Raw genomic sequence first — 25,463 nt, 5'->3', positions numbered from 1 at the left:
GGCTATTTGTGTGCATCTTCAAAATTTGGCTTTTCCGGGGGGTGACTTCACCCCATCTGAACGCAATATCAAACACAGTTCCTAAATACTCATGTCTGATATTGCCTTCAAGTTCTACCAAATGTGAACTTTGTAAGTTCAAGATTTGTGTCTTTCTTGTGGGTTTTAAACATGCCTGTTTTATCTTAAATGGACATTTCTACTTTTTCTAATGTGACCCCAAAAATTGTTATACAACAAACATGTTGGTTTGTTTTAAAAACCTTTTCTAAATGTACATGTGATTGTGCAGGTATTAAAAAGATTGTTAATCAAGAATGTGTGGATTATTGTCTCAACGCTACAACACTTTTTGCTTAATGTTTTTTTTTTATTTGATAAAGGTTTCACACATTGTCTGGCATATTGATTGCCCCCCTACACGCAAAGAATTCAAAGTATCTTAGCCGGACATCACGGGCACTCAGGGAGGGCAAGCCTGGACGGCCACTTTCAAGCGCCGTCAGGGTTGGTTCATTTTGAATTCCGGGCTCAGGCCCAACTGAGCTAGCATAGTTGGCAGAATGTTGCCGTAAAAAGTTGTGTAGAACACAGCTCGCCAGGATAATATGATTCAGTTTATACTCCGCCATATGTATGGGTGTAAGAAATAGGCGGAACCAGCTGGCCATGATTTCAAACGTGTTCTCCACCACTCTTCTGGCTCTGGCCAGCCGGTAATTAAAAACCCTCTGGTCCGGGGTGATGGTCCTCATCAGGAATGGCCGCATAAGATGGTCCTCCAGCGCAAAGGCTTCAACCGCAATGAAGACGAATGGGAGTCCTTCCACATTGTCTTCTGGAGGTGGCAAGTCCAAGCTGCCATCCTGTAGAACTCCGTCTGGGCGATGACTCCACCATTGGACATACGGCCATTCTTCCCCACGTCCACATACAGGAACTCATAAGTAGCCGACACCACCGCCAACATCACAATACTATTGAACCCCTTATAATTATAATAGTATGACCCCGAGTTGGGTGGTGGGATGATGTGGACGTGTTTCCCATCAATTGCCCCTCCGCAGTTAGGAAAGTCCCACCGCTGGGCAAAGTGGGAGGCCACAGTCTGCCATTCCTGTGCCGTGGAAGGAAATTGTGGAGGAAAACAAAAAAAATAGTCTTTTTGCACATAAACATGGAAAGCAGATTAGACACAAACATTCTTGGCCAACATCAAGATAACATTTATTTATGGGAATTTTTAAAGACCAAAGTATAAGGTACACCTATCATATTCCCCATCCCCCCCTCTCATGGGCCATTTCTAACATTATAGGGGGGGGGGGGAGCTCTTGCACAGGTAACCCTCTCCACTTCATTGAGAGATGAATGCATAAATAATGGGTATTACTTTGAACAGCCCCTCCTTAGTTACACTATTGGCAGCCCACTGGACAGGTAAGAAGTGTCATAATACAAATATATAAATACACACTGTACACATTTGAGCACATTTGGAAATTCTGCTATTACCTATCAAGATAATAATAGTATACAAAAACTTTAAACAGTACCATTTGAAAGTATACAGGCAGGCCCTTGCACTACATGCTTTGGGGAATTCATCCATAAATCTGACCACAAAAGAGGTGGGTATAGTGTGTATGGGTTTGACAAAGTCAGCAGATAGATGATTGAGGATAGATAGAGAATTGGGATCAGCTGACTTAGCAGTTGGGGGGAGGGAGGGTTCCAAATGATTTGGGGACCCCCCAAAAAAAGCCTCTGGCACTCTGCCTGAATTTAACGCACACATCACATTTCAACACATTTTAGGGGTGTTTGGGGTAAAGCACTACTATGGAGCTGACAAAATACATTGTTAAGTGACTACATGAGGTGAATATAGGGACAGGAGACAATGCTGGGGAGGTAAGTGAAGGCAAATATGTATGAAGGACAACAAAAATAATTACAGAAAAATCCAGCATGCATGAGGACAAAGGGGACATTCACAGCATATTACAATCATAGTAATTAGGGAATGAGGAAAGAAATACAATATATTAGCAAACATTAAATACAATAAAATGTGATATTAAAGGATACAAATCTTACCTTAATATACTCCTTCTGCAGGACCTGGATGATGGCAGAACAAGTGTCAGGAAAAGCCTTCTTGCAAGCATTCCAGCAATTTGAAGTTTAAAAGAGTGCCTGTGCACAGGAGCGCCATCCGGCGCACGCGCATGCGCAATAGCGCCAATAGCGCGCACGGGCGCACGCTCATGCGCGATAGCGCCCTTGTGACAGCACTTGGTGCCAGATAGGCTATTTAAAGGGGACTGTTCCATTGCTGCCTTGCTGTCCGGTCTACAGCGTTCCTGAAGACCCCTACTGCCCTGTTACCTTGTACTCTGAATTTGCTGCCTGATACCTGTTGGACTGTTCCTGACTACTCTGTTCGCTGCCTGCCCTGATCTCGGCTTTGGACTTTGACTATTCTCTTGGATTTACCTTCTGTACCTGATCTGCCCGCCTGTGTTTTACCCGGCCTGCCTGTACCCTGCTGTCTACATCCTGCTGCTGGACTACAAGACACCTCCCTGCTGTCTACATCCTGCTGCTGGACTACAAGACACCTCCCTGCTGTCTACATCCTGCTGCTGGACTACAAGACACCTCCCTGCTGTCTATACTCTGCTGCTGGACTACAAGTCACCTCCCTGCTGTCTGCGTTCCGCTGTTGGACTACAGGACACCTTCCAGCTGACTACCTGATCCAGCCCTCTGCTCCAGCCTTCCAGTCAGGCACTTGTGCCCCTTCACACTCTCAAGCTCCTGTCATCACTGCCAGGGGTTCCCGAGTCGGAGGTATACGAGAGGCCGTTCCCTGCATTCCGGGCTCTACCTACCAGGTACGTTACAACAGGTCTCTGGGATAATGATCCCCAGAGCCTGGGGGGAGATGCCTGTCGAGAACTTCAAGTCCTGCAGGCTTCTCCCTGTCGCCAAGTACCGCAGGGTGGCGATGAGCCTCTGCTCCGGAGTGATGGCTTGCCTCATGCAGGTATCCTGCCTACTAATATAAGGGGTCAGCAAAGCCAACAAACGGTGAAATACAAGGTCCGTCATCTGGAGAAAGTTCCTGAAATCATCAGGATTATTCTCACGGATCTCACGGAGCAAAGGCATATGACAGAACTGGTCACGCTGAAGCAACCAATTCTTGGTCCATGAACTCCTCCCCACCCTGTTCATGGACTGGACTTGTGTCAAGGTCAGGACCCCAACACTAAGCCCCCGCACAGCACGAACTCTACGAGGAGCACGCATACGCAACATGGCTAGAAAACGGTCGGCTGCTCAGAACGAGGTAACAGAGCGCACTGAAGAACAGCAAGGCCTGTGAAGAGCGACCAGAAAAACAGTAACGAATGAACAAGAACACAATGACAAAGTCACGCGTAGCTTGCTTGCACGCACTGAAGAGCAGATACAAACCCACAAGCACAAACTGAACAGCAGAAAACGATCTGAAAACCACGAGTCTGAAAAAGCACGAATCGTCTCTCACCAAACTTTTACTAACACGAGATTAGCAAAAGGAGCCCAAAGGGTGCCACGCTTGGTTCTGAACTGGCCTTTTCTAGGCTCGTCGTACGTGGTGTATGTCACCGCGTTCTTGGCGATCGGAAATTCCGACAACTTTGTGCGACCGTGTGTACGCAAAGCAAGTTTGAGCCAACATCCGTCGGAAAAAATCCTAGGATTTTGCTATAGGAATGTCCAATCAATGTCCGACCGTGTGTACGGGGCATTAGAATGACCCAGTCAAAATCCAGACCTAAATGCTATTGAGAATCTGTGGCAAGACTTGAAAATTTCTGTTTACAGACGCTCTCCATCCAATCTGACAGAGCCTAAGCTATTTTGCAAAGAAGAATGGGCAAAAATGTCACTCTCTAGATGTGCAAATCTGGTAGAAACATACCCAAAAAGACTTGCAGCTGTAACTGCAGTGAAAGGTGGTTCTACAAAGTATTGAATACAAATGCACGCCACACTCTTCAGATATTTATTTGTAAAAAAATTTGAAAACCATTTATCATTTTCCTTCTACTTCACAATTATGTGCCACATAGGGTTGGTCTATCACAAAAAAAAAATCACAATAAAATACATTTACGTTTTTGGTTGTAACATGACAAAATGTGGAAAATTTCAAGGGGTATGAATACTTTTTCAAGGCACTGTATGTGGCCCTATGTAAACACTTCTAAAGGACGTGCGCCCTGTGCACTAACAGCCTGGTCACCGCCGGGGACCGGAAAGTTCCCAGTGCATGCTTGCAATCTGAAGCTTTCCGATCACGTGACCTCTGTGACAGCTAATCACAGTGGTCACATGACCCAAATGCCCGCCGCCACCTCCCAGCATTTAGAAGCTCTTAAAGGGATGGGAGGCAGCGGCAAGAGGGAAATAGTCACTCTTGTTTCTTTAGGCCGACTTCACAGCATGCTCCTCATGGAGGGGCTTGCAGATCACAAATGTCTCTTGGTTCCTGTTTTGTTGCCTGTTGCATCCCAACATCTCAACGTCTCAGCTTTTTAAGTAGAACTATAGGGAAAACTTTCTTATTAATTTTGGATAAAGCTATAGAGAGTTTTAACCTTATCAGATTTTTTTCACCATCTGTGTCCCGTTGGGGAGATTTCCCTTCAATTTCTGACTCCACCCTTAGGATTAGTGAATATTATAAAAGAAATGGTTAGTGTACCCACAGCATTCTCCATAATATATAATACTGAGGATTGTATTGTATGCTACCATGGATAGGTACCAGGAAAAGAAAACTACAGTAGGTATTGCACAATTTTCTGTTTTCCTGGTGCCTCCATGGGAGCATACCTGTGAAAAACAACTAGCTGAAATGGGTGGGATGATGCTTAGAAAGAAATTTATTTAAAAAAGATTATTACTTAGAGGAAGCAAAGGCTGAATTTATAGCCTGTGTACATATTGGATCACACCATGGATCAACAATCACCGTCCAAAGGTTTCTTTTATTGGGAGAGATCACATCACAGAGATAAGTGCAATGTTTCGGAGCCATGCAGGGCCCCTTTATCAGTCATGTGTTTCCAGGACCCAGCTGGTAATAGCTACAGCACCCACCATTTTAAGAGCCCTATATGCCAGGAACTTGTGCGATAGGAATATCTGTCTGCCAAATTCCACCGATGAGAGAGCTCCTGGATCCACTCTATAATGCTTTAGAAACGTATGTTGGGATGACCATGTTGCTACCCATATAGTTTTGATTGACATGTTGGCTCTTGCTGCCCAGAAGGCAGAAACTGATCTGGTGGAATGCGCCCTGATTGTCGAAGGGGGTTCTAGACCCTTTGCCCTGTATGCCTTCTGTATGAGTTTAACTATCCATGAGGCTATTGTTCTTGTGGATGCCACTTTGCCTTTGTTCTTGCCCTAGGGAATTATAAACAGCCAGGATGGGTTCCTGAAGGGTGTTGTGGCTTGGAGATAGTATCTTAATTTGAAAGCAATATCAAGTTTGTGAAGAGAATCTGAATCCAGATCTGAAAACGTTGGTAGTGCCCATGGTTCCGATATACTAGAGGAAGATGTGACCTTGGGAATTAATCTGCATACCGTTCTGAGCTCTACTCTGTCCGAGTAAAAAAACAATACGGTTATGATCTGCCCCTAAAGCTTGTAGTTTCAAAACTCTTCTGCCAGATGCTACAGCTATAAGAAAAGACAGTTTCAAAGTCAGATTTCACAGCGACGTTGACAAAAGGTTGGGTGTGACATCCCTGAGACAGAAGAAAAGTTATCGTTGGAATCTTGACTGGAGACTGGATACTTAGAAACATTGCCATAGGAAACCATGGGCGTCTTGGCCAGTATGGTATGACTGTCACCACCGCTATGATTTATAGCATAAGTCTCGTCAGGAATTTCAAGATAAGAGGCCGGGGGGGTAAAGGGATAGGCCAGATTGCATGTCCATGGGCTTTTTTTCTTGCTCACACAGCACTGGGGTTACTGGCTCCTCCTATGCATTACATCATTGGCACGTGACTTTTTCAAGGTTAGAACCAAAACAGGCGTTATCTGACGATTTCTCATGTTTTTATGTGCTGTTTCCCCTGCTGTAAGCATAAACATCACTAAGCATCTTGTCTTATGCTTGAAGCATAAGTAAAATGGCGGATGGATTTTTTTGATGCCGGCGCCATCTATTCTAATTGTCGGGCTTCGAGAAAATGGCGACCGGACGCCCATCTGAGAGGACTTCATATACTGGTTCTCCTGCTCTAAGTAAGATACACCATTAGGCATCTGGTTTCATGTTTAAGGCCTAAGCAAAATGGCGGAGGTATTGTTTTGATGCTGGCGCCATTTATTTTAATGGCGGGCTTTGAGAAAATGGCCACCGGGAGGACTATTTAAAGACATGTACCTCACCTAGTGCCAATCCCTGATGAAGTCACGTGACGTGACGATACGCGTCGGGATTGGAGCACTGGGTACAGCCACAGCCTGATGGCAGGAGATGAGCTCGGCGCTCATGGATGATTTTATCTGGTTGTTCATTCATGTAAGTTTGGCTTTTACTTTTTATCAATAAATATGCCTTACATATGGGATTATGCTATGAGCACTCTCTTTTCATATTCATATTAATATCCACTGAGCCTATACCTGGTAAACACCTGAGAGCGGGAGCGGAGAGGACCGAGGATCCCATTTAAAGGGCATACGAACTCGGCGTTCGTGGATTGAGGCCTATGCTCCTTTATTAAAAGTGAGTGCATCATTTTCCTAATCTGCCCCCGTCCCACTGTGTTTATCACAGAGTTACACTATATATAACCCTTTGTATTTCTCCATATGATCTAACACCTGCCATTGGGATTGCTCAAGCAACACAGAGGAGACCATCATATCATTGTATCTGCCATCCCTATCTGCGACCAGTTTATGCTGTACACCTTACAGCAGTAAGGTGAGCTGCTTGCAGACACAGAGGTGCCATCACTGAAGAGTTTTATTTTGTACACTCGTGTCTTCTGGTGGTGGGATCAATTGGTTGTTTTTTTTACACGGACTTTTGCTATTGGATTATATCACTTTATGGACTTTTTGCCACACATATATATTTTTTACCAATACCGGTTTGGATTTGTCATTGCATGCATTTTTTTGTGTATTTATTTTGTTTTATGTGACATATGTTTGTTTGACGGGCACAAGTGGCTGCATATGATGGGCACAAGTGGCTGCATTTGATGGCCACAGTGGTTACGTTTGATGGGCACAGTGCCTGCATATGATGGGCACAATTGGTTGCATAAGATGGGCACAGTGGCTGCATATGATGGGCACAAGTGGCTGCGATTGATGGGCACAGTGGCTGCATAAGATGGGCACAGTGGCTGTGTTTGATGGGCACAATGGCTGCGATTGATGGGCACAATGGCTGCGATTGATGGGCACAGTGGCTGCATTTGATGGGCGCAATGGCTGCATTTGATGGGCACAATGGCTGCATTTGATGGGCACAGTGAGGCTGCAATTAATGGGGGGGGGGGGTTTCAGTATTTTTCAGTTTGTTTGTTCCCCCCAACAAATTTTGAGCACTTGCCGCCACTGATCTACCTGTTATGCAATAAAGTTGTTATATACAGTAAGCACTATTGTGCTTTTCTCTTTTGGGGCATTTGGTACATGCTTTTGAAGTCGGGTTTGCAATTGTACATGATTCCTTGCTGTTCATCCATAGAGACTTTACATGTGTTCATGTGAATATCTACCTGCAGCTGCCATTTGAGATCCAGGCTTATGATATAAGGCTCCATTGGTTGGACCATGTAATGAGGGCTGTTTTGTGAGGTGAGCATACACCCTTGGGGCATCCAGTGTTGGTCTTTCATGCTATTTCTATCCATTTGGAGTGGATTTCACTTTTTCAAGACAGACTTTTGTTGTCACAATTATAGGACTCAGTATATAGTATATATTTTCTTTTTATATGTTTAAGATTTTTACATTTGTTTTACACTTTTGTGATCGATTATTTTTTATCCCTTATATTAGAAGTGCAGCACTGTTCATGTTCTTAATTTGAGTATTAGCCTACACTTTATGTGCTAGCACCTATTTGTAGGTTTGATGTACAAACTTTTTTTGCTTTTATTACATTATTCTGAGGACATATCTATGTTACGTTCAAGGGGTCAGAGGAGGTTCCCAGTAGTCCTGTCCTGTTTCTGTTGTCCTGATACATTACAGTGATTGAGAGTTTTCATTTTAGGACAGTAAGTGTGTTCCTGGTAGAATTATCAGGTGAAATAAGGGGAAACCGCTTGTGAAAAAGAAAATAATGCGACCACTACTTCTAAGGTCTACAGTGTATTGCCTTTTGTTTTGGGTTTTAGGTATTTTCTAAAGCTGAATTTCTTGCAGATAAAAATAAATAAAAGGCGCAAATCAGTTATGCTGACATGTACTGACAAGGAACATGCTAACACGGGGGAGAAAGCAGAGTGAAAGATGTGCTCACTAGTGTTCTGCTTCTCCTTCGCTGTCCAGTCACATACAAGGGGCAGGAAGGAGACCTAGTGGTATTACTTAAAGTGGTTATTAAGCCTGAAGAGGTACAAAACCTTCAGTGTGCTATACCCGCCCCCCCCCCCCTCATACTTACCTGGGCCTAATATCAATCCAGCGCTGTGCAAGAGAGCAGCGTCTCTCTTGGCTCTCTCTGTCCTCACTGAACTGAGAGGCAGCAGTGGAAGCCAGTGGTTCCTGCTGCTGTCAATCAGAGCCAGTGAGGAAGGAGAGGGGGTGGGGCGAGCTGCCCTCTGTGTGTCCATAGACACACAGAGCAGGGCTCAGGAGCGAGAATGCAGGAGTGCTGCCATAGCAAGCGGCTTGCTTTGGGGGCATTCGGCAAAGGGAAGGAGCAGCGAGGGACCTGAGAAGGGGAAGGTCGGGGCTTCTCTGTGCAAAATCATTGCACAAAGCAGGTATAGCAAAAATAACATGTTTGTTATTTTAAAAAAATACATTTGAAGCTTTAATGTCGCTTTAACTGTAGTGGAGAAAAGTCAGGTCTCCAAGATGGCTATGCTGTCTGGCAGAGTTGTGTACATTTCTGTAATGAATGGACAGAATTCAAATCATTTGACAGGTAAAACAGCTTTCCTATTTGTTTCATCTGTATTTAGCTGTTTACCTCCAGAAAGCCACAAACATAGGTTAAGTAAAGCATGTAAAACATGGAGAGAAGAGCACTCATTGACCCACATTAACATTATACATTAATCTAATGAAGCTAGAACAAAATTGCCAACATAATATGGAAATGCAGAAATCACCTTGTTGCATATTACTACACAGTCATTCCTGTGTTATGTTATACTAAATTGAGCCGGGAAAGCAAATGTACCATCCCCTAGAAGGATTACTGAGAATTAGTGAGCTAATTTGAAAATTCATGTTCTGCCAAGCAAAAAGCAATAAATAATTTGTCATCTCAGGCTATTATTATCCATTTAAAGCACCCTTTGCACGTAGCCTAATTTCTACTGAACTTATAATGCATCTAGCAGATAAATGGTATTTCATGATACCGATGTCTTTATTTGTCTTACTAAATTAAATCTAAATCCTAAATTCAAGATACTAACAACAACTTACAAAGCCATCCACAATTCTGCACCCAGCTACATCACTAACCTTTTCTCAAAATTCCAATCAAATCATTCTCTCCGTTCCTCCCAAGACCTCTTGCTCTCTAGCTCCCTTGTCATCTCCTCCCATGCTCGCCTCTAGGACTTCTCCAGAGCTTCACCCATCTTCTGGAACTTCCTAGCCCAATCTGTCCAGCTATCTCCTACTCTATCCACTTATAGATGATCCTTGAAAACTCATCTTTTTGGAGAGGCCTATCCTGCCTCCACCTGGTCACCTTTGCTTTAGAGGTACAGTATCTCACAAAAGTGAGTACACCCCTCACATTTTTGTAAATATTTTATTATATCTTTTCATGTGACAACACTGAAGAAATTACACTTTTCTACAATGTAAAGTAGTGAGTGTACAGCTTGTATAATGCCCCGTACACACGGTCGGATTTTCCGATGGAAAATGTCCGATTGGAGCGTGTTGTCGAACATTCCGACCGTGTGTGGGCTCCATCGGACATTTTCCATCGGATTTTCCGACACACAAAGTTTGAGAGCAGGCTATAAAATTTTCCGACAACTAAATCCGGAAATTCCGATCGTGTGTACACAAATCCGACGGACAAAGTGCCACGCATGCTCAGAATAAATAAAGAGATGAAAGCTATTGGCCACTGCCCCGTTTATAGTCCCGACGTACGTGTTTTACGTCACCGCGTTTAGAACGATCGGATTTTCCGACAACTTTGTGTGACCGTGTGTATGCAAGACAAGTTTGAGCCAACATCCGTCGGAAAAAATCCTAGGATTTTGTTGTCGGAATGTCCGAACAAAGTCCGACCGTGTGTACGGGGCATAACAGTGTAAATTTGCTGTCCCCTCAAAATCAAAAAACTCAACACAAAGCTATTAATGTCTAAACAAAAAGTGAGTACAGCCCTAAGTGAAAATGTCCAAATTGGGCCCAAAGTGTCAATATTTTATGTGGCCACCATTATTTTCCAGCAATGCCTTAACCCTCTTGGGAATGGAGACCTTGCGCTCCTATACTTTCCATTTGAGGGTGCCCCACAGATGCTCAATAGGGTTTAAGTCTGGAGACATACGTGGCCAGTCCATCACCTTTACCCTCAGCTTCTTTAGCAAGGCAATGGTCGTCTTGGAGGTGTGTTTGGGGTCGTTATGTTGAAATACTGCCCTGCGGCCCATTCTTCGAAGGGTGGGGAGAATGATCTGCTTCAGTATGTCACAGAACATGTTGGCATTCATGTTTCCTCAATGAACTGTAGCTAGCCAGTGCCTGCAGCACTCATGCAGCCCCAGGCCATGACACTCCCACCATCATGCTTGACTGTAGGCAAGACACACTTGTCTTTCTACTATTCACCTGGTTGCCACCACACACGCTTCACACCATCTGAACCAAGTGAGTACTGACAGGCTAACGTCCCACCCCTTCAACCTTTTCAGCAATACTGGCAGCACTCATACATCTATTTCCCAAAGACAACCTCTGGATATGATGCTGAGCACGTGAACTCAACTTTTTTGGTCGACCATGGCGAGGCCTGTTCTGTGTAGAACCTGTCCTGTTAAACAGCTGTATTGTCTTGGCCACCGTGTTGCAGCTCAGTTTCAGGGTCTTGGCAATCTTCTTATTGCCTAGGCCATCTTTATGTAGAGCAACAATTCTTTTCTTCAGATCCTCAGAGGGTTCTTTGCCATGAGGTGCCATGTTGAACTTCCGGTGACCAGTAAGAGAACGTGAGAGCGATAACACCAAATTTAACATACCTGCTCCCCATTCACACCTGAGACCTTGTAACACTAACAAGTCACTAATTGGGCCCAAAGTGTCAATATTTTGTGTGGCCACCATTATTTTCCAGCACTGCCTTAACCCTCTTGGGCATGGAGTTCACCAGAGCTTCACAGGTTGCCACTTAAGTCCTCTTCCACTCCTCCATGACGACATGTCATGGAGGATATGTCACATGACATTGGGGAGGGGAAATGGCTAATTGGGCCCAATTTGGACATTTTCACTTAGGGGTGTACTCACTTTTGTTGCCAGCGGTTTAGACATTAATGGCTGCGTGTTGAGTTATTTTGAGGGGACAGCAAATTTACACTGTTATACAAGCTGTACACGTATTACTTTATATTGTAGCAAAGTGTAATTTCTTCAGTGTTGGCACATGAAAAGATATAATAAAAATATTTACAAAAATGTGAGGGGTGTACTCACTTTTGTGACATACTGTATCTTCGCAACATTCTGTTAGCTTTAGAGCCTGTAGCCAATGGAGCTTTATTAAAACAAAGAAAAAAAAAAGCCTGGAGGACAGCCTGCTCATGTGCCCTCTCAATGACACATGACCGGGTCTCTCCCAGTCACAGGGTTCTCCCTTCTGCAGAGAGACCTCGGGAGGACAATGCAGGTTACATACTGCAGGCTGTGTTTTATGAATAGGTTGTAAATCGCAAAAGTACATTTGTCGGCAAGGTGCGCTGGAGTGCTATTCAGAATAAAAGGCACTGCACTTCACCAATGCATGCAATTTGGCTTGCTGTGCATTGATATAACTGCTGTGTCAATAGTGTGAATGGTGTCTTAATGGTGTATTTAGGAATACAGAGCTGCAATAATTTGTGTCTCTTATAGCTGATTGGAGTTCTGCTTTAAGTAAATGATTCAAATTATGGCAATGCTAAACCACTCTTTCCAAACATCTTTTACCTTGTTGTTGTTGAAAAACCTTGTACTGTTCTAAAATACAAATAGGACAAGCGTGGAAATTGGTTATCATTTTGGCAGTAATTCCAGTGAAAACCTCTGGACTCCATTTCCTCTTTAACACACTGATGCAGGTCCCGTAGACCCTAAATCCACTTAGTCCTTGCTCATTATATATTTTCAAGACGCTAGAAAGGAATGGCTGGATATTCTGGAATATGGCCAACGAGGGACTATAACATTCCCTTTAGGGTGCTCATGGGGGGATGGACAAAGTTAAGCATTACAATACAACCATGTTTTTTTCATATGACACATAGATAACATTATCTGACATTGTAATATTAGGTAAAGTAATCTAATCCAACCCAAACTCCTCATTCCAGTGCATACTTACCTTTCAGGGGTGGCATCCCACAGTGCTTACATCCTAGGTGCAAAATTCTTCTCTGGCGCCGTCAATGCCAGTGGGCAGAGCCACGCTCCTTTAGTATAGTTGCTAGGAGTACAGCACTATTCAAGTCTATAATGAATGCAAGTGCATGCATGACAAGCGCCACAGAAGATTTATTCATCTGGGAGACTGCCGCCACCAGAAGGGAAGGGAGTTTTGGGTTAGTTTGGCTTGGATGGGAAGGAAAGAAGGGGCTTGGGATTTTTGCAAGAAAAGTGTAGTTGTCCTTTAATATTTTCTCGAACTTTACACAAACAAATGCAAGCAAAAATCACCCACTATTTTCAATCTTTGATACATTTAATTTTATTCTTTATTATCAAGCAAACACTTTATATACAATAAATTAATCATTTCATACAATGACCCAAATGACAAAAAAAAACAATCTATAAAAAGGATTTAACAAAAACCATCTTCATGTACACGGACATTTATTTACATTTCACAAATGAGTATAAGTTACAAATGCAATTAAAATATGCAATACTCTTGCATTCTTCTATCAATAGCCAATAGCAATCTTTAGACACTTGGATGTCCAGCTTTTAATGCTTTCTACTTTAACATATGCAGAATGAATGAGACATACAGCTGACTGCGTCAAGCTAATTTGTGAGGTGCTGATGCTAGTGAACTTATGTCAGTGCTGGACTGGGAATGAAAACCTGCCATGACATGTACTGGCCATTTCAAGTATAGCAGACACGTAGCAGGACTCCACCCAAACGGGAAATTCGACTTTAAGTCCTCCTCCCCTTCTCCCCTGCCAGATTTGGCATGCCATTTTTTGGGGGGGGGGGGTACCTAGTTTTGAAAGGTACCTGTTCCCATTGCCTAGGTAATTCAAGCAGAAGTTTTCTCCTCCCCCTTCCCGCATTCTTCTAGGACACATCAAAGGTCCCAGAAGACTGCGGGATGTTCACTAAGCACAGTGGCTCGCGCATACGCAATGGGCAGCTGGCTGTGAAGCCGAATGCAGCAGAGCTGGCTGCCCACATTTAGGATGCCGGTTCCAGGAACCCGAAGGCTAGTGAAGAACTAGCCTAGATGTGGACCGCGCTGGATCCCTTGACACTTAAATGTCCTTTTAACAAAAGTCAGCAGCTGCAGGATTTGTAGGTGCCGACTTTTAACTTTTTTTTTTCAGAGTGAACCTCCTCTTTAAAGAGGCGTTTCAGCCTGTGAAAAAAAAATTAAAGTCAGCAGCTACAAATACTTGGAAGGAGAAGGGGCCATAGAGCACTGCACAACTATTGCGACAATCTTACCTGGTTTTGACAGGTATCCGCCCACCCCGAAAGGTGCCAATTGTGGCAGCGGAGGGGGAGGGGAGGAAGCAAACAAGCAGAGATGTTTGGGTGGAGCTCTGCTTTAATATGTTTTTTAAAAAATGTAGTCAGACATAAACTTTAAAGGAAAATCGTCATAAGAAACATACATGGGCTGCCATGCTAATTTTCCCAAAAAAACTAGTGCAAATTTCCTGATCTGCCTATTTGTGCCAGGCCAGCGACTCAAAGTTTTCTGAGACCTGAGAATTGGCATGATAGAAAGAGCTCAACAATGGCAGTTTATGTATGAACCTCACACTAGTGTGCCACAACCTCATGCATTGCAAAGCAGCTCCACTCACTTGTAGCATCCTCCAAAGGCGTGAGGGGTATAATTCCAGCAAAGCACCACATCCATGGCATGTGTACACTCCAGGTCGCTGCTTCTGCAGCTAAAGGGGGAGCAGTTGGCAGCACAACTGCAGGGTTTTACAACCCCTCAACCGCTAAGGTGAACAAGCCCTTATTTACTCTATCTGCGGATCTGTCCCTCGACATCCTCACTTTCAATACAATGGTATGGGCTCTGCATTGGGTTTTATGATGTTAGAGGGCATACAACCACCAAAGCATAGGCGAGAAGAGGTTGCTAGGATGGGTCTTAAAACCCAGAGGAACATTACCGTAAGGTACTGTACAATACAATTTGGGGGAATATTTTTTTACCTCTACACTTTAGGTAAGTGGTGGTTCAGATACATTTTAGGTGGGTGCTTAATGTGATGACATTTTTTTCTATGGAAGACGTTTCATGGAAAATGCACCAAGGATGTAGAAAGCAAACTTTTTGATAATACACACCAAGGTGTGAAATGGCTTTTATTGTGCTAGTATATGATGCCTCAAGGGAGCCATAAAAGTAAAATAAAAAAGCTTTATTTTGTGATGTGGTTTCTAACAGCATTCACAAATAATGATCTACATATTCACATTTGCACAGAAAGTAAGATATTTGACATGTCTATCTATTCTAAAATTAGCTTATATAATACAGCCCAGAGCTGTTTTAAATGTAAGCCACTCTCTGAAATGGGCTCCGCTGAGAAAAACTGATTCTTAAAGTAGGAACTTCCATAGATACAACTGTATGTTTATGGCAGCACTTCTGACTACTCAATTTCAGATTTGGCAGACACGTTTTCCGTCATCTAACAGAAGGCAGAGAACGTTTACAAAATTTTAAGGTTGATTCACCTGTGTTTTTAGTTACAGTTTACAGTAGTCATTATAAAAAAAAAATTACCAAGGTGTGTGGGGTAGGCTAGCATTCTTAAAGGGGATGTACGGAGGCACAGACGTTTTAAAGATAGAGTGCCTGAAAGCAAATACCTGCTGTGCTGTCTAGGTAACAATGTTATGAGAATTTTCAAAAACAACAGATATAAAACTATAATACATCAGTTTAAAAACATATAGAATAAATAAAATGACCAAAAATTATTTAATGTACACCTTTCCTTTTTTTCCCCGACAGCCTAAATGATACATGGTCATCCACTTGTGCCCGCATTTACTTCATTGCTCTCGCAAGAACCCAAGGACACAACTGGAGAAGGCTCTTATAGCCGAAGCTTGATATTCCCCAAGAAATTGAGGGCTGGCAGACCTAGTGAAGGGATGCATGATACTTTTCCAGTTGCCTGCAAGATTTGTATATCAGCGCACCCAAAGTTTTTGAGGACCTTGAGCTGCTCATGTAACAAAGAAATGGTTTGTGTGGGTATCTGAGGCATCAGAACTGCATTATGACTATGTTTTAAGGGAATTCAAAGAAAGGAAAGGTGCACCTTAAATATATTTTTTCTGATAGTGCAGTTTTGTTGAACTCCTATTTTGAGTAACAAAAATTATATGTTATAAGAAATGTATTGTGTTAGCTAGTACATGACACTTTAAATATAGCTTAAAGCTGAACTCGGGGATAAACAAATATTCAAGAGACGTGTATTCTTACTTAAGTCTTGGTGTGCTTTGTATATTTCTTTCAGATCTATGCAGTATTCTAGTGTTAAACTTTGCCTCTGTGAAGGAGTTTCCTGTAATTAAGACCAGTCACTGATGCTCCCTTTCCTTGTGCAGGAAGATCGGTCTTGTATCTGCCCCCTCCTGTAGTTTTTAGCACTCAGCCTGTAATGGGTGGACCTGATTGGTCCCTCCCACTGCTCTGCTCGCTGCACAGCCTTATGCAGCAGAGCGGTGATGTAATAATTGAGATTGCAAAGGCAATGGTGTACACAGAAAGGATTTATATCCTTTTTGGCTATTGAAAAATGTATTCAAATGAGAGTTTTTTTTTCCCCCGAGTTCAGGTTTATTTGACCCGTACACCTAGAACATAAAAGATGTGTTTGCAATGGAAAATAGAAAAGGTGCCTGGAACAAATTATATACTTAATCAGCACTTTGATCATACTGGGCAAAGTATAAGGATCACTTTACAGAAGGAGTTTTCAGTAGCATGCATAACCTTCTCTACACAGTGACTGTAATCCACAACCAGTCCACATGAAAGTTCTATGCAAGTAAAATGTAAACACTACCCTCCCTTCCTCGCAATGGCACTCCTTTATCTAAAATCAACTTTTATTTTACCAGTTAAGGTTAAAGTACAGGTTCATCTTAAATCATTCAGCTAAGCAACAGCACAATATTAGTACTAATATATGGCTTATTTAGACGAGACCTAGTACCACATACTTAATTTGTACCTTTGAAGCAAAGATTAATCATTTTTGTCTTTTTAAAGTGGAGTTCCACCCAAAAATTGAACTTCCACTTTTTGGATTCCTCCCCCCCTCCGGTGTCACATTTGGCACCTTTCGGGGGGAGGAGGTAGCAGATACCTTTCTAATACAGGTATTTGCTCCCACTTCCTGGCATAGATCACCGCGGAGCTTGCGGTGACCTACGCCACTTCCGGCGCCTGCGCTTTCCTCCACCGCTGTGTTCTGTGAGACACAGAACATAGCAGGGACCAGAGAGGACACGCAGCACGACTCGCGCATGCACAGTAGGGAACCTTACCTTACTTATTCCCTTACCGAGGATGGCGGGGGCAGCAGCCGAGAGCCGAAGGACGGATCGGCTTCGGCTGCCGACATCGCGGGCTCCCTGGACAGGTAAGTGTCCATATATTAAAAGTCAGCAGCTGCAGTATTTGTAGCTGCTGGCTTTTAATAATTTTTTTTCAGCGAACCTCCGCTTTAAGGTCTACACCCCTCTCTGCCAATCCCTCCACTGACTTCCACTCACCCAATGCATAAAATTCAAAGTACTAACAATAATTTACAAAGCCACCCATAACTCTGCCCCCAGCTACCTCACTAACCTAGTCGTCCCAAAATACCAACCAAGCCGCTCTCTTCGGTCCTCCCAAGACCTCCTGCTCTCTAGCTCCCTTGTCACCTCCACCCATGCTCGCCTCCAGGATTTCTCCAGAGCTTCTCCCATCCTTTGGAACTCCCTACCCTAATCTGTCCGACTGTCCCCTAATCTATCCATCTTCAATCGATCCCTGAAAACCCTTCTCTTTAAAGAAGCCTATCCTGCTTCTAACTAACACTGTTTTACTTCCTCCACCAGCTCATCACCCACAGCTATTATCTTTTGTATCAATTGACGCTTCCTTTTTAGATTGTAAGCTTTAATGAGCAGGGCCCTCTGATTCCTCTTGTACCAAATTGTAATGTAACTGTAATGTCTGCCTTTATTTTGTTACGCGCTGCACAAACTGTTGGTGCTATATAAAACCTGTATAATGATAATAATATTATAGGATTATGAGGGTTCACTTTTTTCTCCAGAAGTACCACTAACTGCTGTAATTCTATTCCATGTAGCTTGTACAACTTTACTGAAACCGCATGTTCGGTGTTCCATTACAAGAATATATTAATTTGTTTTGTGTGCCTAGGTAATCACTGTGGGGAAGAACCTGTTATTTTTATTAACGTCTTAGATAATGGTTTCATGAGTTCCAGAAGTACCTGCAATGATAATTTAAAGTAATTTCTCAGTAGCTGAAAATATCCACTTTTAGTTGCTAAATTAACTGTTTGAAATAAAATGTTTCTAGCAAAGAAGACATGTATTATTCACCTCTCACTGCCTGCACTGCCAATCCCTGTAGTAGTCAAAAGACTCTACAAAAATCGAACATTTCTGGAAGTGTCGGATGACTGGTTCCCTATTACATGCAATGCTTTTATCCACGACCTCTACTTTACTACTATGCCCTGTCTTAAGCCTCGAACACACGATTGGATTGTTTGCCAACAGAGTGTCAGACTTTTGTCAAAAGGGCATGTACCTGGATCTTGTCTTGCATACTAATGGCACACAATTTTTGGCCAACAAACATGAACGTAGTGACTTACTACATGGAATTTAAGCTCTTGAGCACCACCCTTTGGGCAACTTCTGCTAATGTTGTGTTTGGTGAGCATTGATTCCGAGCATGCGTGTTTGTACTTTGGACTTTTGTGTGACGGACTTGTGTACAGACTATATGAAAATCTGACAACAGACCGTTGTCCACTGAAAATTTACTAGCCTGCCATCCAACATTTGTTGGCCAAAAGTTGGACAACAATCATCTGAAGGAGCGTACTAACTGTTGGATTTTAGGCAAATAGTCTGTCATCACACAATCCCCTGCCAACAATCGGATCGTGTGTACAAGGCTTTTGTGTAGGGGTCAGCAGGAGGAACCACAGCATGCAGCATGAAAATAGTAATAAAAAGGTAATTGACACTTCCAGAAGTGTCTGATTCTGTGGATACTACAGCCAGTTTTTCCTCACTACAGAACAGATAGATGATGTTGAAACTGGGAAAATTATTTAATGTTTCCTTTACAGGAAACATAGGCTAATTTTAGCAAAAGGGCCATTTAAAGTCAGTGTGAGAAACTTGGACTTGTAACTGGCTTAAAGGAGAAGTTTGGAGTTTGCAAAAAAAAACAAAACAACATATATACCCATCTCTATGCTGCAGCTTCGGTGTGATGCTGCAGCTTTCCAATTTTGGCCTAAGACTGAGAAATGAGCGATCACTGCTGATTGCTGAGCTCTTGGTCTGTTTGGAATGGAGGGCAGAGACTGGAATGGAGAGTAGTAATTTCACTCTGCTCATGCAGCGCTCACTGGGCAGGGAAGAGGGTGGGTGTAGCTGACTCCTGCTCTCAGCCTCACGCTGAAAGGTGGAGCCAGCTGTCAATCTGGCAGCTGCGTGGATCCTGACAAAATTGTCGGGATCTTTCCAAAGCCTGGAGTGGCTTCGTCATGCCTGCGGTTAGCTAAATCTTGGTTGCAGGAGAGCAAAAGTAAGTGCAGTCCTGTGACCTACAAGAGAACTAAAGAAACGTTTTGGCCATACTTCTATTTTAAGAATTACAAGAAATATGGGATTTTGATAAAAGATTCTTTTATGTGGGATTATAAATGGAATCCTGTGAGCATAAACTGTTTCCCCATTGTTGATCTAGGCCATTGTGTTATTTCTATCCAGTACTATGTTGTATGTCAAATTTGATTACACAGATGGCTGCTCACCATAAACATTTAAAGCTGAAATCCAGTCAAACAGCATACACAGATATACTGTACATATATAGAAACTGTTTATTCTGCTATCCATCCACTTCTGAAATTTACACAGCTCTGCCACATCATACAATCCTGTCGCCATTGGTTAATACTTACAAGATTTGTCCTTCTCCCACCCTGTGACTAGATGGTGAATGGAGAAGCAACAGACTGATGAGCTCATCTCTCTGTCACTGTTTTCTCTCTTCCTATTAGCAGACACCATGTTAACACATCAGTGCTGCAGCACAACTGACTGTCTCCTTGTGCTAATTCTCTTTTTCTCAGTCTGAGTTCTGATATACAGTTGCTGCAAAAAACTGATACCAGGCAAAATTCATGTACTTATACTGCTTGAATTTAAAAAATACATGTCATTGTTGTGTATGAATAAATACTTAGCTACATTAATGTGTGTATTTTCTTATTCAAGCATTTTATTAAAGATTATCAGAAAACATTGAATATAATGTATAAAAATAAAAGTTTTACATCGTTCCATTAAAGTGGATGTAAACCCAATGTCATCCTTTCTAAACTACTGCCATAGGGGTTATCTATAAGGATATACATGCCTCCTGCATGTATCTTTACCTGTCAAATGTCTCCCCTCTGTCTGTTATGAGCGCCGAAAAACTGCAGATTCTGTGGGTGGGTCTGTTGTCTGGAGCTCGGTGGGTGGAGTCGTGATGTCAGTAGACTCCCCGCCCACCTCTACACTCCCCTTGTCAATATGCATTTTCTCCTGTGTATTTCTTACACTGAACTTCTGCTATGATCTCTAACATCCAGTGAAAAGACGGGAAAGTAACCACATGACTTCAGCTTGCCAAATCATGCTGAGGTGTGGAACAGACAATCCTTACAGAGCTGCTGAAGAAAGGAGTGGGTGGGAATTAAAAAATAATGCCTGCCTTAGGCTGGTGCACGAGATGTAAATCACCTGTCACTCACAGCAAGGGGGAGGATTTGACAAAGTTTTTCTCTGTTTGTCAAGTTTTATCTCACTGAACAATAAAAGAGGATTGCTCAGAGCTGGATTAACTCTTGTGGCAAGACTGGGCTCAAATGATAGGAAATCTACTCTACATAATGACAAAAAAAAAAAACTTTAAACTTATTACAGGAAAGTGTATTACTAGTTGAATATGACATTTCAATTCATAAAATTGTTTAGTTAAGAATTAAATCAAAACTGGTCCATGCAGTAAATTAACACTTTTCTAAGCAAGAGTCTACCTTACATATATATATATAAATTTATGTAAAGTCGCTAGTATATCTGTTGCTCTTACAATAACAAAACATTATGTTTAATCTATTGCTGATGTGGGGCTTGTTATCAATAGATCAGGCTGGATTCACACCTATGCATTTTTAGTGCTTTTTGCATTTTGCAGATTTGCACTACAGTCCATATAACATGGTTTCCTATGGAACGCGTTCTGCAGTGCAAATCTGCAAAATGCAAAAAGCACTAAAAATGCATAGGTGTGAATCCAGCCATATATGGTATGTAATAATGTGTGTATTTTATATCTGCCTGGAGTTCAAGCTTTAAAAATGTAAACCCAACATTGCTTTTATCACAGTTATGCTTTTCCAGGGCAGTTAACACTTCAGATTTCTCATCCATGTTGCCCCTCTTTTTTCCTTTACTCTCCTCACTGCACAATGCTAACAGAGTGCTTCCTCATAGTAGAAAGTCTTCTACGAAAGTTTTCCCCAGCAAAGAAATACAGCATTGGATCAAAGCAGCAGTTGGAAGCAGCAAGGGCCAAACAGATGATAACTTTCTTCTGGTGTAGTATCATGCTATCAGAACTGTTGTTATGAACAGTGTGAAGGTGAAGAGTCCGCTGGATGTGATATGGCATAAAGCTTATAAAGAAGACAACCAGGACTATGATGATCATTCGAATGGCCTTCTTCCTGGAAGCTTGCTGTTTGTTCAAGCTATTTTTCATTAAGGCCCTAATGATCAGAGTATAACAAACCAAAATGATGATGAGCGGAGCGATGAAGCCGAAGGTGAGTGCGATATAGTTGAGGATGAGCACTTTTTTCACCGAGGTATTATTTTGGGAAAGCTCAAAGCACTTTGTTAGGTTTGTTGTCGTATCAAACTCTGATCCACTCATTAAAAATGGGGAAGTTGCTAATAAGACAAATACCCAAATTCCCACACAAGCCCACCTGGCTCTGGTTACTGAGATATATCGAAGATTTTTCACAGGGTGGACTATCGCCAGAAAGCGAGTGACGCTCATCGCGGTCAGGATGAAGATACTGCAATACAAATTGACGTAGAAGGTGTAGGAGCTAACACGACAGAAGAAGTCCCCGAAAATCCAGTTACCTCGGCTGACATAGTAGGCCACTCGGAATGGAAGGGTGAAGATGAATAGCAAATCAGAGATGGCAAGGTTGAGCATGTAAATGTGAAAAGCTGTTCTCTGTTTGTAGGTTTTTATTAGGACGAATAGTGCAAAACAGTTCCCTACTAGGCCAAAAACAGTAAACATGGAGTATGCAGTGGAGTAGACTTGGTTACGGAATTCATCAATATTTTCTTTTGCATACAACATTTTTTCTTCTGAAGCAGCAGTTGTTAAAGTCTGGAAAAACAAAGAGCTAGATTAGGAAAAAAAAAACAGTTTTCCTTAATTTAACAATATCTCTGTTATATAAATTATATTAGTTTTACTTTGCCATTTTTCTGACATGGCAATAAGCATAGCAGAGGTGGAAGCTGTCCTGGCTATTAGGGTTTCAGCCGTGATCAAAGAATACTTGTTTTTCTGCTCTGGAACACTAGGTGCACGTGGATGTGTTTATTAGCTAAAGGAAAATGTTGTTGTTGAAAGCTTCTCATATGTATTTGTTTTAATTGTGGAACTCCCTTCCACAAATCGGTGGCTTCGGCGAGAAGTGTCGCTAATTTAAAAAAACTTTTAGAAGAGCATCTTATTGAACACAATTTACAAGGATATGGGAAGTGGTAGAGACATACTGTAAATACACACACACACACACACACAGGTTGAACTGGGTGGACCTTGCCAACTATGTAACTATGTAATTAGGAGACCTATAGGGCCCTTGTTCCATTACTGCAGCATTAATTAATCTAAAGTCTATATCTATATTAAATTATTTGGCAATATCTTGAATACAACTAAAACATAACAGAAATGTTAAATGTTTAAATTTCATTTTGGATAGAGTAAAGAAGGATTAAAATTACACTAAACTCAATTTTTTTTATGTCATCATTCTAGAATATCAAGTATATCATGGCCCTGTTTTTTTAAGTCTCTTACCATCGTTTTTAGGCATCTTTTTTTGTCCTGTGCATGCTTCCTATCCTCCACTGCAGCACTTCACGGCTACTAGTGTAGAGCGAGCGATGCCGTTATTTTTGGTCATATGCTCCGCTCTATGTGTACTACAATTCTCATAGAGCTGAATGTGCCTGCATGTAGATGTGTAGTCCATCACGGGGTGAGCAGGAAAGGGTTACATTCACACACACAGGAGGAACATGGAGAATGAACGTAGCAACCCTAGAACACTAAGGCCCCATGTACACTGCTGCTGCTAAACGCACATTCAGAGGCAGTTGGATGCTTTTTTCAACTGCCCCTGAACTCATGCAATGTTATCTTATGTGACCATATACACAGTTTAGTTTACAGTCATTTTTAGGCAGTTGAGTTTGACAGCCTTTCTTTGAAGGCAAAAAAATGAGTTCAGACGCCGAAGATTTCCGTGTTTCAGACGCCAAACGCGGTACTGGCGTTTAGCCGCGTTTTCATTTATAAGCGTTTTTTAAAGGTACCCAATTTTTTGGACATTAAAACACTAAAAAATGATGAAAAATGATGAGAAAACAAAAAAAAGTTTAAAAACTGGTAATTACTTGCAATGATTCATAAACCATATAAAGCCCTTGATCCAATCAAATACACCACTAGCAATATTGTTTTACAAAGTATAATTGTAATTTGACCCATATGCTGTTAGATATGAAAAAGATGACCCCACCATTGAGCCTGACCACCGATATGATCAAACATAGTTTCATAAATTTTGATAGTCACCAACAGACATTCCTCTGGTGGCACACTCTTCCTCATGTTCGTGTCCAAGCGTGTCAGACTGGGCTGAACTTTTTCTAATAGAATGTCAAATGAGGCAATGGACATGCGTGTAAAATTTTAAAAATTATCGGGGTAGGTATGCAGCTATACGTACATGTTGGTAAAATATCCTACTGATATGCGCTGCACGATCAATGAATGGGTCCAGTAGCGACAAACTCTGGTCCTCGCACGCAATTTTCAGCGTCATTCTAGCCTCATCAAGAGCAACGTCAGGAGCATTTCCTCACAAATGCTCATTATGGGATCCATTGTAAAAAAAAAGCACAGAAATGAGGACAAATACATGGACACTGCTGCTCTCTGTGCTGCTGCTACTCACTCTGGCCTCACAAAATAACTGAAATAGTTTAATAAAACCTTTTTTTGAGCTTGGGGAGGGTCTTATGATATTATCCTTACTAAACGCTTCTGGACGCAAAAGCGGCTAAGCGTGGCATGCAAACGCAGCTAAACGGGAGTTTATAAACCTCGGTTTCAAGCTTTAAAAAAAAAAAAAAAACGTTCAGAGGATTTTGCCTCAGCGTCTCGTGTACATGGAGCCCAAGTGTGAGAATAACAGAAAAAAAGTTTGCATTTGAAAGATGAAACAAAGGCAAAGAGAGATGGAAGGTACATTCTACTTATATTTAAGCATATTGCATTTATTTGTTTTATTTTTAAAAAATAGTTTAGTGTAATTTTATTGCCTGTCAGTTTTTTTTTGGCTGTCTATGTACCCATTAGAGAAATTTTCCCACACTTCTTGTCAGGATTGGATATTATGCCACAGACCTAAAATACATTTACAAAGAGCCAGTTATATAGTACCAAAGTATGAGCGAGTAAGGTTTGTTTTTTACGTGGTTTAACATATGAAATACATTTTACATTACTTTACATTATTTTTATATATTGTGATAATTAAAATCATGCCTACTTGTCTTACTAATGTAATCTCTCTTTATATGGCATACACATGCACTAAAACAAGAAAGGGGATGCGTACACCCACGCACAAAAGCCAAGGTAAGGAGAAACAGCCTAACATTTATTAGGACTTGGGTAAATAGTAGGATAGTAGATAATAGTAGAGAGCCCAATGACCCTCCAAACTAGTTGGGAGAAATAAGACTCTACCATCTAAATAGTGGCAAAAAAGAAAGGAAACTCAATGAAATCAAAATAACATATCACAAATGGTGTCACTATTCTGTGGCCAATAAGGGTATCTGTGACTCACAGAATTATGACACCCTAGAACTCGTCTTAGCAATGCAATTTTAACATCTTCTGCAGATTTTGAAAAATTGGGCAATTGGCAACTACGGTTGTGATTCCATTCCAACCTCCCCATCTGTACCACAGGCCCAAATAAAAGTACTGGGGCTATTGGGAGTCACAGTGGCACATGAATTATACCCTCCTCAATAGCTCCGCCTGCCCAGATTAAGCCAAGAGTTAGAATGATACTGTATGAGTCCTCTCAAGCCACTAACATGAAGGAACAAAC

The 25,463-nt window shown here is 42.0% G+C and overlaps 1 protein-coding gene across 1 annotated transcript in view; it reads right to left on the bottom strand.

The window, feature by feature from the left end:
- Positions 1-13,684: 13,684 nt before the first annotated feature.
- CYSLTR1 (cysteinyl leukotriene receptor 1) overlaps positions 13,685-25,463 on the bottom strand; it is a 185,729-nt gene continuing 173,950 nt past the window's right edge. The window contains 2 exon segments of the mRNA XM_073599111.1: positions 13,685-21,477; positions 21,479-22,426. Coding sequence (XP_073455212.1) covers positions 21,286-21,477; positions 21,479-22,426 — 1,140 coding nt within the window. The 3' untranslated portion in view covers positions 13,685-21,285.

The sequence above is a fragment of the Aquarana catesbeiana genome, linkage group LG09, assembly GCF_042186555.1.
Source record: "Aquarana catesbeiana isolate 2022-GZ linkage group LG09, ASM4218655v1, whole genome shotgun sequence".
Lineage (NCBI taxonomy): Eukaryota > Metazoa > Chordata > Amphibia > Anura > Ranidae > Aquarana > Aquarana catesbeiana.
Note: the sequence above shows the minus strand (reverse complement) of the source record. Positions and strands in the feature narration are given on the sequence as shown.